General features: G+C 34.9%; 1 protein-coding gene across 4 annotated transcripts in view; it reads right to left on the reverse strand.

Annotated features, from left to right (window-relative positions):
- Pip4p2 (phosphatidylinositol-4,5-bisphosphate 4-phosphatase 2) overlaps positions 1 to 13,717 on the reverse strand; it is a 52,173-nt gene that overhangs the window by 10,706 nt on the left and 27,750 nt on the right. For 2 of the 4 annotated variants that reach the window (XM_003479882.5, XM_005008239.4), the window contains exons 3-5: positions 12,538 to 12,644; positions 11,388 to 11,511; positions 4,581 to 4,633 (exon numbers count right to left, since the gene is read on the reverse strand). In XM_003479882.5, coding sequence (XP_003479930.2) covers positions 4,581 to 4,633; positions 11,388 to 11,511; positions 12,538 to 12,644 — 284 coding nt within the window. Of the gene's footprint in view, positions 1 to 1,034; positions 3,975 to 4,580; positions 4,634 to 6,022; positions 6,766 to 11,387; positions 11,512 to 12,537; positions 12,645 to 13,717 lie in introns of those variants that run through there. The other 2 variants (XM_063257543.1, XM_063257544.1) reach the window with 2 other exon arrangements.

Raw genomic sequence — 13,717 nt, forward strand, 5'->3', positions numbered from 1 at the left:
AGATGCAATGTTGCCATGTTCCCATGTTGGTAAACAGCAAAATTTAATAACTTGCAAGAGAAGATGAAAACAACAGAAGAAAAAACAAAGGACTATCTAAAAAGTCGGAAAAATTGGGAAGAAAGCATATCTAAGAACCAAAAAAGAACAAATTTTAAGATGAACAGAACCAAATACTTAAAGAAAACAAGTAATATAAGGAGTGAACTATTTCAATTTGCATCTGGGGTGTATATTTCCTCCGAGCAAATTATAGGCCTGACAGACAGTTCACTGGGCTTTACTCCAGAGTGAATGGTGTTCCTTGATCAAATGAAGTCAGGTCTTGGAGAGATCTTCCCACAGAGAAGAGCAAGGGGAATGAGTACAGAGAGGGACAGGCTTATGCAGAGTTCACAGGTACCCGCAATTATCCCAGAGAGACAGATGGCAACTCATCACAGAGACTGGGGAAGCTGGGGAAACAGGTGGAGAATCTGAGAGGGACAGTGACTGTCTGGGGACAGGTGTGTTGAGTAATGAGGGAGGGAGTCAATCAAGGTCACTTTGAGAAGGAATACAGAGCAGGCTTTAGCAAAGCTGTACATCTCATTAAGTGAAATAAATCAGACAAACAAGCTTAAAATACGGCACAGTTTCTCTTATGTGAGGACCTCCAAATATAAATATAGAGCAAAATAAAAGCTAATAGGAAGGAGGGAGATTTTTTCAAATGGGAAGAGGAACAAGAGATGGAGAAAAAGAAAAAGAGGAGAGGATAATGGGATTTAAAAAAGAAGAAAAAAGAAAGCTTTTGCAAATAGGAAGGGGATCAAGAGATGGAAGGAGCAGGGAGGGAGGGATGGGGTAGGGATGGTTAAGCATTAAGATTTGTTATGCACAGATACCAACTCTTCAGGAGGAATGTAATTGTTATGCACTGCAAACACATACTAAGAAAAATAAAAATTAAACAATAACTAAAAAAGAGCTAATCAATATCAAATGTTTCAATTTTCAGTTATCTTGGTAAAGAATGGGAGAAGCCACGGCCATACTGATCAAACATTTCAGTTTAATTTACTTTGCTTAAATTACAATTCACACATTTAACATGCTATACAGAGTGAAGGATTTAAAAGCAGATGGGGTGAAGATTTTGAAAATCTAACAAACCTAGAGGTCTCTATATCTACTATATTCAATATGAATTAATCATTCTCTGCCAGGCATATCTCTTTCTTTAGATATTGTATGCTCTATTTTAGTGAATGGTTCTGTAGCCCCTAAGAACTCAGTTCATCCTTGACCCCAACCATCTTGCTCCCTTACCCCTGCACATTTTATCTGTTTCCTTAATAGCACACCTACACTGATCGACTTCTCTGTACCTTTGTACAGGTGGCTGCCTCTGCAGTGAACCACCCTGCCCTCCTCTCACATCACAGCCCTCATCTGCTAAGAACTGTTCATGTGTCCCTTTCTCCTGAAGACTTTTCTCTTGATCCCTTCTCCTCCAGTCTTCAAAGCACAGCACACTGACCATACCTCTTTGAAGCACTTAACATTTTATCGTAATTGTCTACTCCTGTTTCTCTTGCTGTCTGTAAAATGAATTCCTTTGACAGCAAGATTTTACTCTTATTGAAAGCACCTAGTACCAAACACAGAATTGTTTTTAAATTAATGAATATTTACAAAATCACAAAAAAACAAAGTAAAAAGACATTATCTGATACTAAGAATCTGCTGTTATTTAAAATGGCAGGAGGTGATTCACAATGCAATAAATACGTCAGTGATATAGACAGAGCAAAAGCCATTCAGTGAGAAATACCATAGATTAAATCAATGCCTCCATTAGGCTTAGGTCCCCTATAACATTGCATTGAATTATGTCCAAATTCTATTTCAGAATGCTAAATCTACATCTTCATTTGGATGGTGGTCATAAATTGCCAAGGTGAAAAACAGCAACCTTTAACTGCAACAGCCTAAGTTCCTGCATAAGAAAATAGGGCCATGAGAAGACGCTCCTTTTCCTTAGGACCTCTGGGGAAGCTTCCTGCACACGGCATGCTGATTTCATAGTAATGATTTTGCAACTCAAAAGAAGTTTTAGGATATTTATATTTAAGAAACAAATGTCTGTCTCAGAATCTTAGCCCAACAGATCTATAACAACATTATGTTGTTATAAAGAAGACCATTCAAAAAGAAAATAGCAGCCATGGGTGTTCATGTGACAACATCTTCTGTCCCCTAGTAATGAAAGCTCAAATCTTCCCATGTTTAGCATGTGACCCCACTCCTACAAACCCTCCTGTTAGTGATGATTAAGTTGATTCATTCCATGTAAAATTCCTGTAAGTTGTTCCCTAAGTACAAATTCTTCTTTATATTAACACACTTTCCTGTGATCCAATGTCTGTTTAGACATTCAATTCTTCTTTATTATCAGTAAAAACTTTACCACTGTTCTAAAAGAATTAACCATACATGTTCCCTGGGTAAATTCCTTAACCTCTCTTAACAGTTCCTTATCTGTGAAAAGAAGATACAATTCTTTAATTTCAGGATTGCTGAAAGGATTCCAGCTAATTATTTATAAACATGAAGGAACTATCAGTGGACTTAGCACCACAGTGTGCTAATTCCAAAATAACTCTGCTTTCTACTTTCCATAATTTTCTTTTTCCAATTTAATAATCTTGGTGGAAAGACTTATAATTTAATTTTGTATTTTATAAAAGAATACACAAAAATATGAATCATTTACTTGTTTATTACATTTATTGGGGTGAATGGCAGTATCTCATTCAAATGTATATTTTTCTGGGCATTTTTTGTGTCTCCAGGTACAGATTTCTACTAGAGTTAGGAAAGTTAAGAATTTGGATGATTAATTTCACAACTAAGAAAATGAAATATCTGGTCTTGTCAAGCTAAAAATAGACTGTAAAGAAATTATTCACACAAGGCTATATATAGGTGAGTTCAGAACTAGCAAAGATAAATTGGAGACATTTTATTACACATTCTCTACTTTTCAGATACTTTTTAATTATTTCTTTTTAGAAACTTTTCTTAAGATTTCTCTACTCTCAAAATAGGTAAGGTATAAAGTATGATTCTTTATCCTCAGTTATAAAAATTGAACTGTCAAAACATTCTAGTTTGATTTACTTTATTATATTTTATACATATGAATAGAAAATAATTTTAATTTAAAAATTCATTATCAAAATAGATGCTGTGTATGCTGGGGCTAGTGACACATGCCTGTAATCCCAGCATTCTAGGAGGCTGTGGCAGAAAAATCACAAGCTCAGGCCCAGCTCAGGCAACACAGATGCCTTACCAAGACCTTGACTCAAAATAAAAACGTGCTCCCTTCAGAGCACCTACACTAAAATAAAAGCTAAAACAGGCCAGAGATGCAGCTTGCCTTGCAAGAGGCCTTGCGTTCACTCCCCAGTACTAAAACATAAATAGATAAAAATACAAAGTGTAAACAATGTGGTTTGCCGGCCTGTATTCTTTCTGAGTGACTGAACTTTGGTAGATGCCGGGCAATGGGTTCCTAAGTGATCTAACCAAGTGAGCATAGTCTCTAGTGAGCTGTCCTACTGGGTAAAATTTTGCATGCACACTGACAATTCCTTGCTGGAGGACTCCACTGGGAGAGGAACTCTGGAGGCTTCCACTTGGTTTCCTTCAAGTTTTGCCCCATTTGCCTTTTTTCCTTTATTGATTTTGTTTTACATTCTTTTGGTGTAATAAATCATATATATGAGCACAATAGTACACTCCAGTAATTCCCATGACTTTTCCTACAAAATCAAGATTATTGGCATAATCTTCAAGACCTCCAACACTAAGCCACAGTCTTTAATCAAAACATCTTCTCTTATATCCAGGTGTAATGGAGGACACCTGTCATCCCAGTACTGTGGAATGCTGAGGCAGGAGTATCACAGCAACTTAGTGAGACTCTGTAGATAGATAGACAGACAGACAGACAAACGATTGTGGATATAGCTCATCCTTGGACTGAAAAAAAAGTTATTTCTCAGTTTGTGCTTACTTTTAAAATTCTTTCATAGAAATGGTACACCATTTAGAAATAAAAAGTAGTAGACTGAATAGTTAAGATTGACAAACAGTTGGATCAACTTTGTCACAGTAACAACCTATTTAGCAAGTGATAAAAAGAAGTGATTATAATCAGCTAACTATGAACTGTGAAATAATTTGGATTTTCTACTAGATCATAGCCCATTTATAAATATGAATTTTAGACTGTTTACATTACACTGTAACTTCTTATGATATCTGAAAATCTTCACTAGATTTCTGACAACTTTATCAGCTTTCCTTAGAAACCAATTACCCTCCAGAGAATGATAAGACCATTCATTTTAATTTTTAAATATGATATTTTTGTATAATAAATAAGAGTCTTATTTTCAGTCTTGAAAAACATAAGTATATTAAGTATGCATTGATTCTATAATATTTCTTAAAATAAAAGTCTGCTTAGATGAGACTTCTGAACTCTTTAAATAGCTCTCAATTACTTCCAGCGGTAGAGAACTTACATTTTTTTGCAGTGTGGGCATTTTGCCAGAGTGTTGAACCTTAGTTCCATCCACTGTAAAATAAATGAAGAGAGAGTTGAGAAGAAAAACAACAGAAAACCATCCAATCTGATAAAGTGTTTCCTTTAGTCTAAATGTCAGCAGGATCACAGCAGAAGCAATCAATCTCCTCAAGGTTACCTCAGGTCTCCCTCCAGCAGTTCTCTCCTCCCCTTAAAATAGTTTGGGACACCCTGCAGAAACTGTTCCCATGACTTCTTGATGGCTTTGACGCAACCTACATTTGTTTTACAATGACTATCACACCCTACTTAGGGTCACCTCTGAATATTTCGGTTCATTTCCAGGATATTTCACTTACCTCCAAAGTTGTTATATCTTTAAGTCTTGAGGACATATCTCTTAAATAGTGGAATATTTAGATGCATTGTTCTATATTGTTTAAATTAGTGGCTGAATATTACACTACTGGAACATATTTTGATAGGTATAATAGACCACTGACAGAGATAACACTTATTCTGTGGTATTTTAAAGTGGACAAAAAATGTTGGAACATAAAACATAAAAAAATCTTAGATATTAACAATGATGGGCACAAAAAGTGCTAACGATTACTCCTATTAAAAATCCTATTTACTTTATTTGTATCTTTGCAATTCCCACTGATTATGGAGTTCTTTACTCACCAAAGGCCTATAAGCCTTATTTTAAAAGGACGTGCCACTGAAATACACAAATCTAGCTTCTTTAAACAATATGTGTGGTTCCTGCCAGACTGTGTATACTGTGAATAACATAAATTCCTAACAAATGCAACTTTAGCCTTATCATACTGTACATTAAAAAATTATTTATAAACACAAGGATACTATTGAAAACATAGCTTATTATATTGTTCTTTTATCCTTTACACAGTAGAATTCTCTTGTAGGTCTCAGAATTCCAGAAATAGCTTTTTCTGAGTGACCTTTTTGTTAAATTACCATTAATATATTATAATAAATCACTTTCCTCTTTCACTGCATGTGAAAAATTTGAAACTAAGATTCGGATTAGTTTTATGAACATGCAGGACTAAATACTACGCATACTTATATTCTTATACATAACTTCATGTTTTATTTTTTTATTTCCTTTTTTCCCAAATCTACATTATTCAAACATAAAAAGAAAAAAAAGAAGAAACCACAACAAAATTATATAGCACATCAAATTTTATTTCTTGCCCTATTTTTTATTCTCTTGGCTTTTTTCATATTTCATTTTCAATTCTATTGAACTGAATGTATCCTTATAACTGTTCTCAATTGCTGTGGGGCCATATAAATCCAAGAGTTGTTACAAAGCTGAAACAAAGTAGAGAATAAATAAATGAACTATCTTAGAATTTGAAGAACAAAGAATGTATTATAAAAGATGTTAAGATTGATTATGATCAGCATAATAGGATTGAGACTGTTAATCAGATGAAAAGCTTTGTAGTGAATGATTTCTTTCTTTTTTTTTTTTAAAGAGCAGAATATATTTGTTGAGAGAAAGCTTCTGTCTAAGAGAGAGACAGAAGGGTATCAAGTGGGTTGCCAAAGACTCTTTTCTAGGGACTTTTATAGAGCAAAACCATGAGGTAAGGTGGGTCCAAGGTGAGGAAAAATGAGAACTTGCAAGATGGGCATGAGGTGGGGCAGAACTATGATCAACCAATAAGATCAAGATTGCTCAGGTATAATTGATTAAATCAGGATGCAACAGGGAAGCGAGTCATGTAGCAAGCGGGAACAGGGCCTTTGCCTATAGCAGGCTGCATGAGTGGCTTCTTCTGGCTTCCTTAAGGTGTTTGATACCTAGATACCTATTTGGAGTATCAGTCCCACATGTTTATCCTTAAGGTGTAGCTGTATTTGTTTTGTCTTTTGTTTTGAGGTCTGGCCCACAGAGGGAGGTGTAGGTCTCCCCTACAGTTGCAAGGTATCTGGTTTTCTGCCCAGGCTCCTTTGAGGGCCCAGCCATAGCTGACTGCCTACAATATTCTATCTAACTTAACTGCCTATAGCATTCCCCTGTCTGAAGAAGTAACTCGAACTTCCTTGAAGGGGTAATGGGTGTTTATCTGGCTTAGGCTGAAGCCCGTTGTTGCTGTTGATTGGCAGTCAGAGATGCTCACAGCACAGGAGATACTTGTAAACTGAAACAAAGTAGGGAATAAATAAATGAACTAAAAACTGAATGTGTGTGTATATTCCTGATCTTTCTGTTAATATCTCAATAGCTATTCAAGATATTAGATGAAGCAAATGTTTCTTTATGACACTGATGCCTCTTTCTCTCCCTTTTTCCAGTTGAAGCCAGGACCTCAGGCATGCTAGTCCTTTACCACTGAACTATATCCTCAGTTCCACTGAGCTGCTCTCATTAACCTAAAACTCTCTGAAGCATTCCCTTCCTTTAGGCATCTACTATATTACCCTGATCACCAGAATCTGTTTTCCAGAAATATTGAAATCACCTTGAAATATTGTATTTTTAACCCAAATGTCTTTTCCTTGTAAACATTAAAGTTTTTAATCATAATTACTAATAGGATACATTAATATAATAAGATTCCCTTGCCTGCATTACATAGTAAGAAAGAGCTAGGTTTAGAAGTTAGTCTATAGCTTGCAGATTGCTTTATATTTACTTCTGGGGTAAAAATATCTAAATGCATAAGTGATTTTTAAAAATAATAAAAATCATGCACATGTATATCTATTTAAACTCTCTACTTGGATTTTTTTCTAGAATTCACTGTCAGATATTTCTAAAAAATTCAAAGAAGAAACTCTGTAACTTCCTGATTTACTTTATTTCCTTTTCTTTATTAAAAGCATTGCCAATTCTCTCTCAAATTCTTTATGCTAATCCTGGCCATCATACACTCTTTTCTGAATAATGAAAGCCCAACACTGAGCCTATGTCCCTTATGTTTTTTCCCATGCATTCCTTCCTATACATAGCATCCCTGTGTACTCAATTAAGCATAAATCTCCTGTATTGCTTTCCGTAACTCTAGGAGGTCACTTCCTCTGGGCTCCATGCTCCTGTGTGTGTACTAAGAACACTCCGTACTTTCCTGTGCTACAGTCTACACACGTTTCATGAAACTCTGCTTTAAATTTCTTTCTCCTATGATTAGATTAGAAAATGCCATGAAAACAAACTGTGCTGCCTGTTCACCACTGATTCCTTGGGACCTAGCCCTGTATCTGATACAAATATACAGTGAGAAAAAATGTAACCAGCTCATTTGTAATGTGGCTACGAGGATTACTCACAATTATTCACTTCAAGAATTTTGAATAAAAGCCTAAAAAGCAGAATGGAGGGTATTTGTGAAAGAGAAGTCCCTGAGTAAGTTGAAAAGAAGACTTTTAAATGAGACTACTTTCAAACTAGAATTTCTTCATGTATAAGAAAGAAAAGGCTTAAAAATGCTTAATGTATATTTAGTCAATTCATTTATTTATTGGTTCCTGTTGAAACTAATATAAAGTGATTTTTGAAAAGACATTTGTTGGCTATCCCACCAACTATATTTTCTAATTTATATAATCACTGCTTTAATCAATAAAATATATAAATGCAAAGAAATAGATTTATGTTGTCTGACTACAGCACAAAATTCCAGAAATTCTGATTAAATATAATAAATTAAATGAATGCATGCATTTCTATTTCTTTCTCAAAGCCTGACTAAAATGATAGTAAGAATTTAAAAATGAATGCATATGGACAAAGAAAACCAATGAGAAATGGTTTCAAACATTTGAACAGTGGAAAGCAATTAAAGACCTGGCAACTGACTTCGTGAAAGAGCTGTAGAAACTTCCTGTCCACAGAAAGATGCGCTGATGAAAGCAGCTGCTTCCGCGAGAATCATACAATAAATCAGGAATTCAGAGAGGGGTTAGCATTAGGGATAAAAGCAAGGAATAGCACACTCTTATGTAACCAAGACATGGAAACAAGCCAAATGTTCCAGGCACAGAGGACTAGACCAAGAAATTATGGTACGTAGCTGCAGTGCAGTGGCACATACAATCCCAGTTACTGGGGAAGCTAACGCAGGAGAGGAAGCAGGTAGCTGAAGTAGGGAAGCTAACGTGAGGATGGACTGGGCAACTCAGGGAAAATTCTTAACATAAAAAATAGAAATTGGAGATGCAGCTTAGTGTAAGGTCCTGGGTTCAATCCCCAGTATCACCAAAACAGAAGGAGGATGTTGAGGAGGAGAGGGTGAGGAAAGAAGAAAAAAGGAATTGTGGTACATATACATTAAAATTATTTAGTCTTGGGGTTGGGGATATAACTCAGCCGCATAGGTGTCTGCCTGGCAAAGACTAGGTCCTGAGTTTGATTCCTAGTACCAAAAGTATATAAATAGATAAAATTATGATTTCGTCTTTTAAGTAAGGAGAAAATTCTGCCATTTGCAAAAATATAGATTAACCTGCAGGAAATCAGCCAAACATAGGAAGATAAATACCATACGATCATACTTCTATGGAGAATCTAAAATAAACCCATGGAAGAAGAGTAGACTCATTGTTGCCAGAAGCAGAAAATGAGGGGATGTTGGTCGAAAAAAACAAAGTGTCCATTAGGCAAGATGAATAAATTCTGGAGAACTAATACAGTGTGTGCGAACTATGGTTAACAATACTGAAGGAACTAAAAAGTCTCCGCTTGAATGTGAGTAAGAGCTTCACCCTATTACCTCTGCGCTCCTAGAATGCTATCTCCAAGCATATCATCCAGAGACTAGAGGGCCCTTACCCAGGGAAATGTGCTGCCAAAAAAAAAAAGACCTCTGAATACTAACACATGACAGCTCTTAAAATACATAAATAAAGGAAAAGAAAAAAAAAAGATGGAAAAAAAGTTTACTCCTTATCAGCATGTACAGAGTCCAATCCCTTACCTGCTCTTAAATATGGGATTTTGAGTAAGGCTGCTATCACAAAAGAAAAACAGAAAAATGGGGAGAAAACAGAGGACAGGTATAGGGAAAGACTATTCCCAATACTAGCTGAATGATGCCGTAAAGATGATAATGGTATAAAAAAGAAGAACTGGAGAACAAAGTCTCTTGAACATTAAAAAGTTAGAATTATCTAAAATAAAAATTCCTAAATTTAAGAGGATATAGTTGTCAAATTTTCCCAGCAAATGAAACCAAAAGCCAAAATTAAAAAGAAAATTTTAAAAAAATTAGATTATCAATTCAGGTGGTCTAAACTAAGGAATTCCAGAAACAAGTAACAAGTAAAAGGAAGTGGTCAATAAAAGGGTCCACACAGCACCCATACAGAGTTCAAAAGACCCTTACTAAGGCACATCCTCATCATGATATTTTGGAATCCTGATGGAAATGAAAAAAGCAAAAGGAAAGTAAGATAAAATAAAAAGAAAGCATAGGCAATCTTGGGAGGATCAGAATTCAGAATGGCAGCTGATCTTCTCAACAAAGAAGCAAAAGAATCACCTTTTAGTGAGGTGGCAACTAAGAAGTCCACATTTGGAGGAATCAGAAAGTGATGTGATACAAATCTAGCAACATCCAAATATAAAAAGGCACACACTTATTTCCCTCCTCTTTTCTCAGAAAGCAAAGAGTTGCACCAGAATAAATAAATCAAGAACTTGTAAGGATGACATGGGATCAAAACCAGGAAAGGGTCAAAAGGAATTTTTCAGGATGTTGGTAAAGAGAAGTCTCAGGATGACTGCTGTGTAGCAGGAAACTTGAATAACAGTTTGCATTTTGAAATCAGTGAATAATGTTTAAAATGCTTAATCAAAAACAAAAAGAATGAGTAAACAGAATGCATCAAAGTAAACAGCAGAGCTGTTGGACGCGTTGAAAGTGTTCGGGAGATAGTAATTGGGAGTGAGCTAGATAAGTGTGTAGTTCATTCTGACATTTAGAATTATCCATAGGAATTATTTTTACTAAAAGGAAAGAAAAAATAGAAAAAATCATCTACACTTTGTTAAGCTCACTCGTTTCTCACTTATAGCAGGTTTTGTTGACAGTCTCATGTCAACACTCCAGAAGGTCTTTTAACACTGAGGCTCTCGAGAAAATCTTCTGTCTCTTATAAAGGAGGAGCAACAAAAGAAAATCTGTTCTTACCCTTCCTGAGGGGGTAAAACATTTTGAAATTAACTTTTTAAAAAATCAAGCTTGGACTAGAAATTAAAAGCAGTGAAGCAACAACTTAATAGCTCTTGTTCATATCAAATTACTGTATCTTCTTATCTAATGATTGATTTAGCTATGGATACCAGAGTTTATTTCCTTTACTCCAAGAATAATAATTTTTAAGTCAGAATATTTTTGATAAATTATCATAAGAAGTAGTCTTGCATCTAGAAGTCTGAAATAGAGTCACTGCGTAACACTGTACACTTGGTGTTCTGCTGAGTTGGTGAAAAGCAGACGGATACATTTGCTCACCAAGTCAAGATAGCTCATAGTTAAACTCAGAGCATTGTTTCTCATCAAATTACTCAAAGAGGCTCCTTCCTATTTACAACAAGACTAATCAGAGTATATTTCTTTTGTCACAAAAGATGCTATATAGCCTAGCTATACCTCTGATTATTTAACCTTATTAAACAAGGCTCTAGTTTAACTTTTTGGTCAATTGCACTCACAAAAACTTATGACATCAGCAGTGGTGAAGCCTCTAAAAACATATCCAATATTTACAAATATTCTATGACAAATTCTTAATATTCTACGACCAATGTCCAATCACTTACCAGGAAAGTGTTTCCACAGTGCCCACACACAACTCTTGTACCTTCAGGTTGGATTGGCAACGCAGGTTGAGCTGGTTGTTCTTCAGAAATAAGCATTACTGGACCAAGGTTAATTATGCGTCTGCTGTGGAAAGAAAAGGAAAACACTTTCAGTATCTCACAGGCAAAGTACTGAGGACAAAGCCTGCAATGTATGAAAAAAATAAACATATCAATTACAATATGTTATACTTATTTTATGAAAAAATGAGTATATCAATTAAAATATGCTATACTTGTTTTATAAATTAAGTGTCAAGCTGTGGATTCAAAAATTACAGTAGTAAGAGAAAGTCTTTCAAAAGCAAAATATAAAAATTTTATAATAGAATAGAGACCATTTATCACTGCCTGGGTCTTAGTCAATCATCATGGGAACCATTTAATTGCCATCTCCAAGTTGTATAAGTTCAAATCATAAACTGTTCTTATTCCCACCGAGGAAGGCAAGTCGAGTTTGGCAAAAAACTGAGTCAGTAAAAAAATTTCTGTATTAACAAAAAAGAGTATGCTGTGAAAGTACCAAAGTACTGAGTTACAACCCAGTTCCCATAAGCAGCCTGATGTTCCTCTACACCTGCTTCATCAGAAATAGAAAGAAAGTGAAGTGGGAACTACCTTTCCTTTATTTCTTCAGACTACCATCAAATAGGACTATCATGAATCAGGTACATCAAAAAGTCAGGCATATAACAGAAGAAAACCACAATTAGGGTGTTTATAGATTTGTACCTAAGCACATCCATAATGGCACTGGGCATAGGCAAATAATTCCAGAATTTATTGCTACATTTATATACTACATTCAGCAGAAACTAGTATAGCATATAAGAAATATGAACTGGTTCTAAAAAAATAAGTTCAGTGAGTCACCAATTTATTATAGTGCAAGTCTTGCATAACATTAAGAAAATATCCAATGCTCACTCAAGAATATTGTATCCTACAAACTGTACCCACCACCTTCAAAGTCTAAGTAAGTCATATTCTTAATAGCAACAAAAATAGCCCTCATCTAGATGCTGTAATCACTCTGAGGACAGGAATCCAGAAGAAAGCATTGAATAAATAGTTTGTTGAATGAACAAATGAATGAATCTTTATCTCTTACCAGTTGGGTCTCGGACATCCTATTCGCCGAGATGTGTCTTTACAAATGAGGAGACAATTACAAGGGCATCTAACATATTTCTTCCCTGTTGGGGGGGTTTTGATTGGCTAGATAAGGGAAGAAAATGTAAACAGAGCAAATTAACCAATGTACAGATTACCAAAGCTTGTTTGTGTTTAAGAAGGAAATGATTCCATTAAAAGCCGAAGTTTTCCTTAATGCTATCAAGAAGAGTATAAGAAAAAGTTCACATCAAGTGATTTTGAATAGCACAAATATTGTTAAGCATTCTAAAATTCAGGGGAACTATAAAAATTTAATTTCTATAAGCATATTTCAAAATTACTCTGATTGGTATCTTTATATAAGAGAAATATTTAGCCCAAATTAGTTGTTTTTCCAAAGTTTACATGACAAGGTCATTTAATTGGCCAGGTACAACTACTCAGAGATTCTTGTACCTGTCCAAAGAGAGCAAGTTTATTAAGAATTATGGACAAGTGTTCCATTTCAATAACTAGGTCTCTGATTCCTTTGTATTTGACTGAGTGTAAAGTAAGAGATAGAGTCTTACTTCATTTTTATACTTGTATAGTCAGTTTTTCCAGCACTATTTGTTAAAGAGGCTCTCTTTTCTCTAGTATATGTTTTGGCTTTTATCAAAAATTAAAGACTAAAAGTGCCTGGGGTTGTTTCTACATCCTCCGTTCTATTGTACTGATTCATATGTCTATTTTTGTGCCAGAACCATGCTGATTTTAATCACTGTCACTCTGTAGTACAACTTGATATTCAGGATTGCAGTGGTTCCTGCTTTATTCTTGCTCAGGATCACTTTGCTACCCCTGGGTCTCTTCTGACACCATATAAATTTGAAGAGTATTTTTCCTAGCTCTGTGAAGAATGTTGATGAATTCATTTTACACATATATATATATATATGTTTACATTAAATAAAATTTATAATAAAAAACACAAAGATAACCAAAATATTTTTAGGTTAAAACTGTATCAAAAACAAGCCAACTGGTTTAATATATATTATATGTAATATAAAATAAATAATTATACATATAACTTTTGGCAATGTAGCCATTTTGATAATATTAGTTCTGCCTATTCAGGAATAAGGGATATTGTCCCATTGTCCTCTTCAATCTCTTTTTATCAGGGCATTATG

This window comes from Cavia porcellus, unplaced genomic scaffold (genome assembly GCF_034190915.1).
Source record: "Cavia porcellus strain 051 isolate PalLab524CR breed Dunkin Hartley unplaced genomic scaffold, mCavPor4.1 scaffold_10, whole genome shotgun sequence".
In the NCBI taxonomy this organism is placed as follows: Eukaryota; Metazoa; Chordata; class Mammalia; order Rodentia; family Caviidae; genus Cavia; species Cavia porcellus.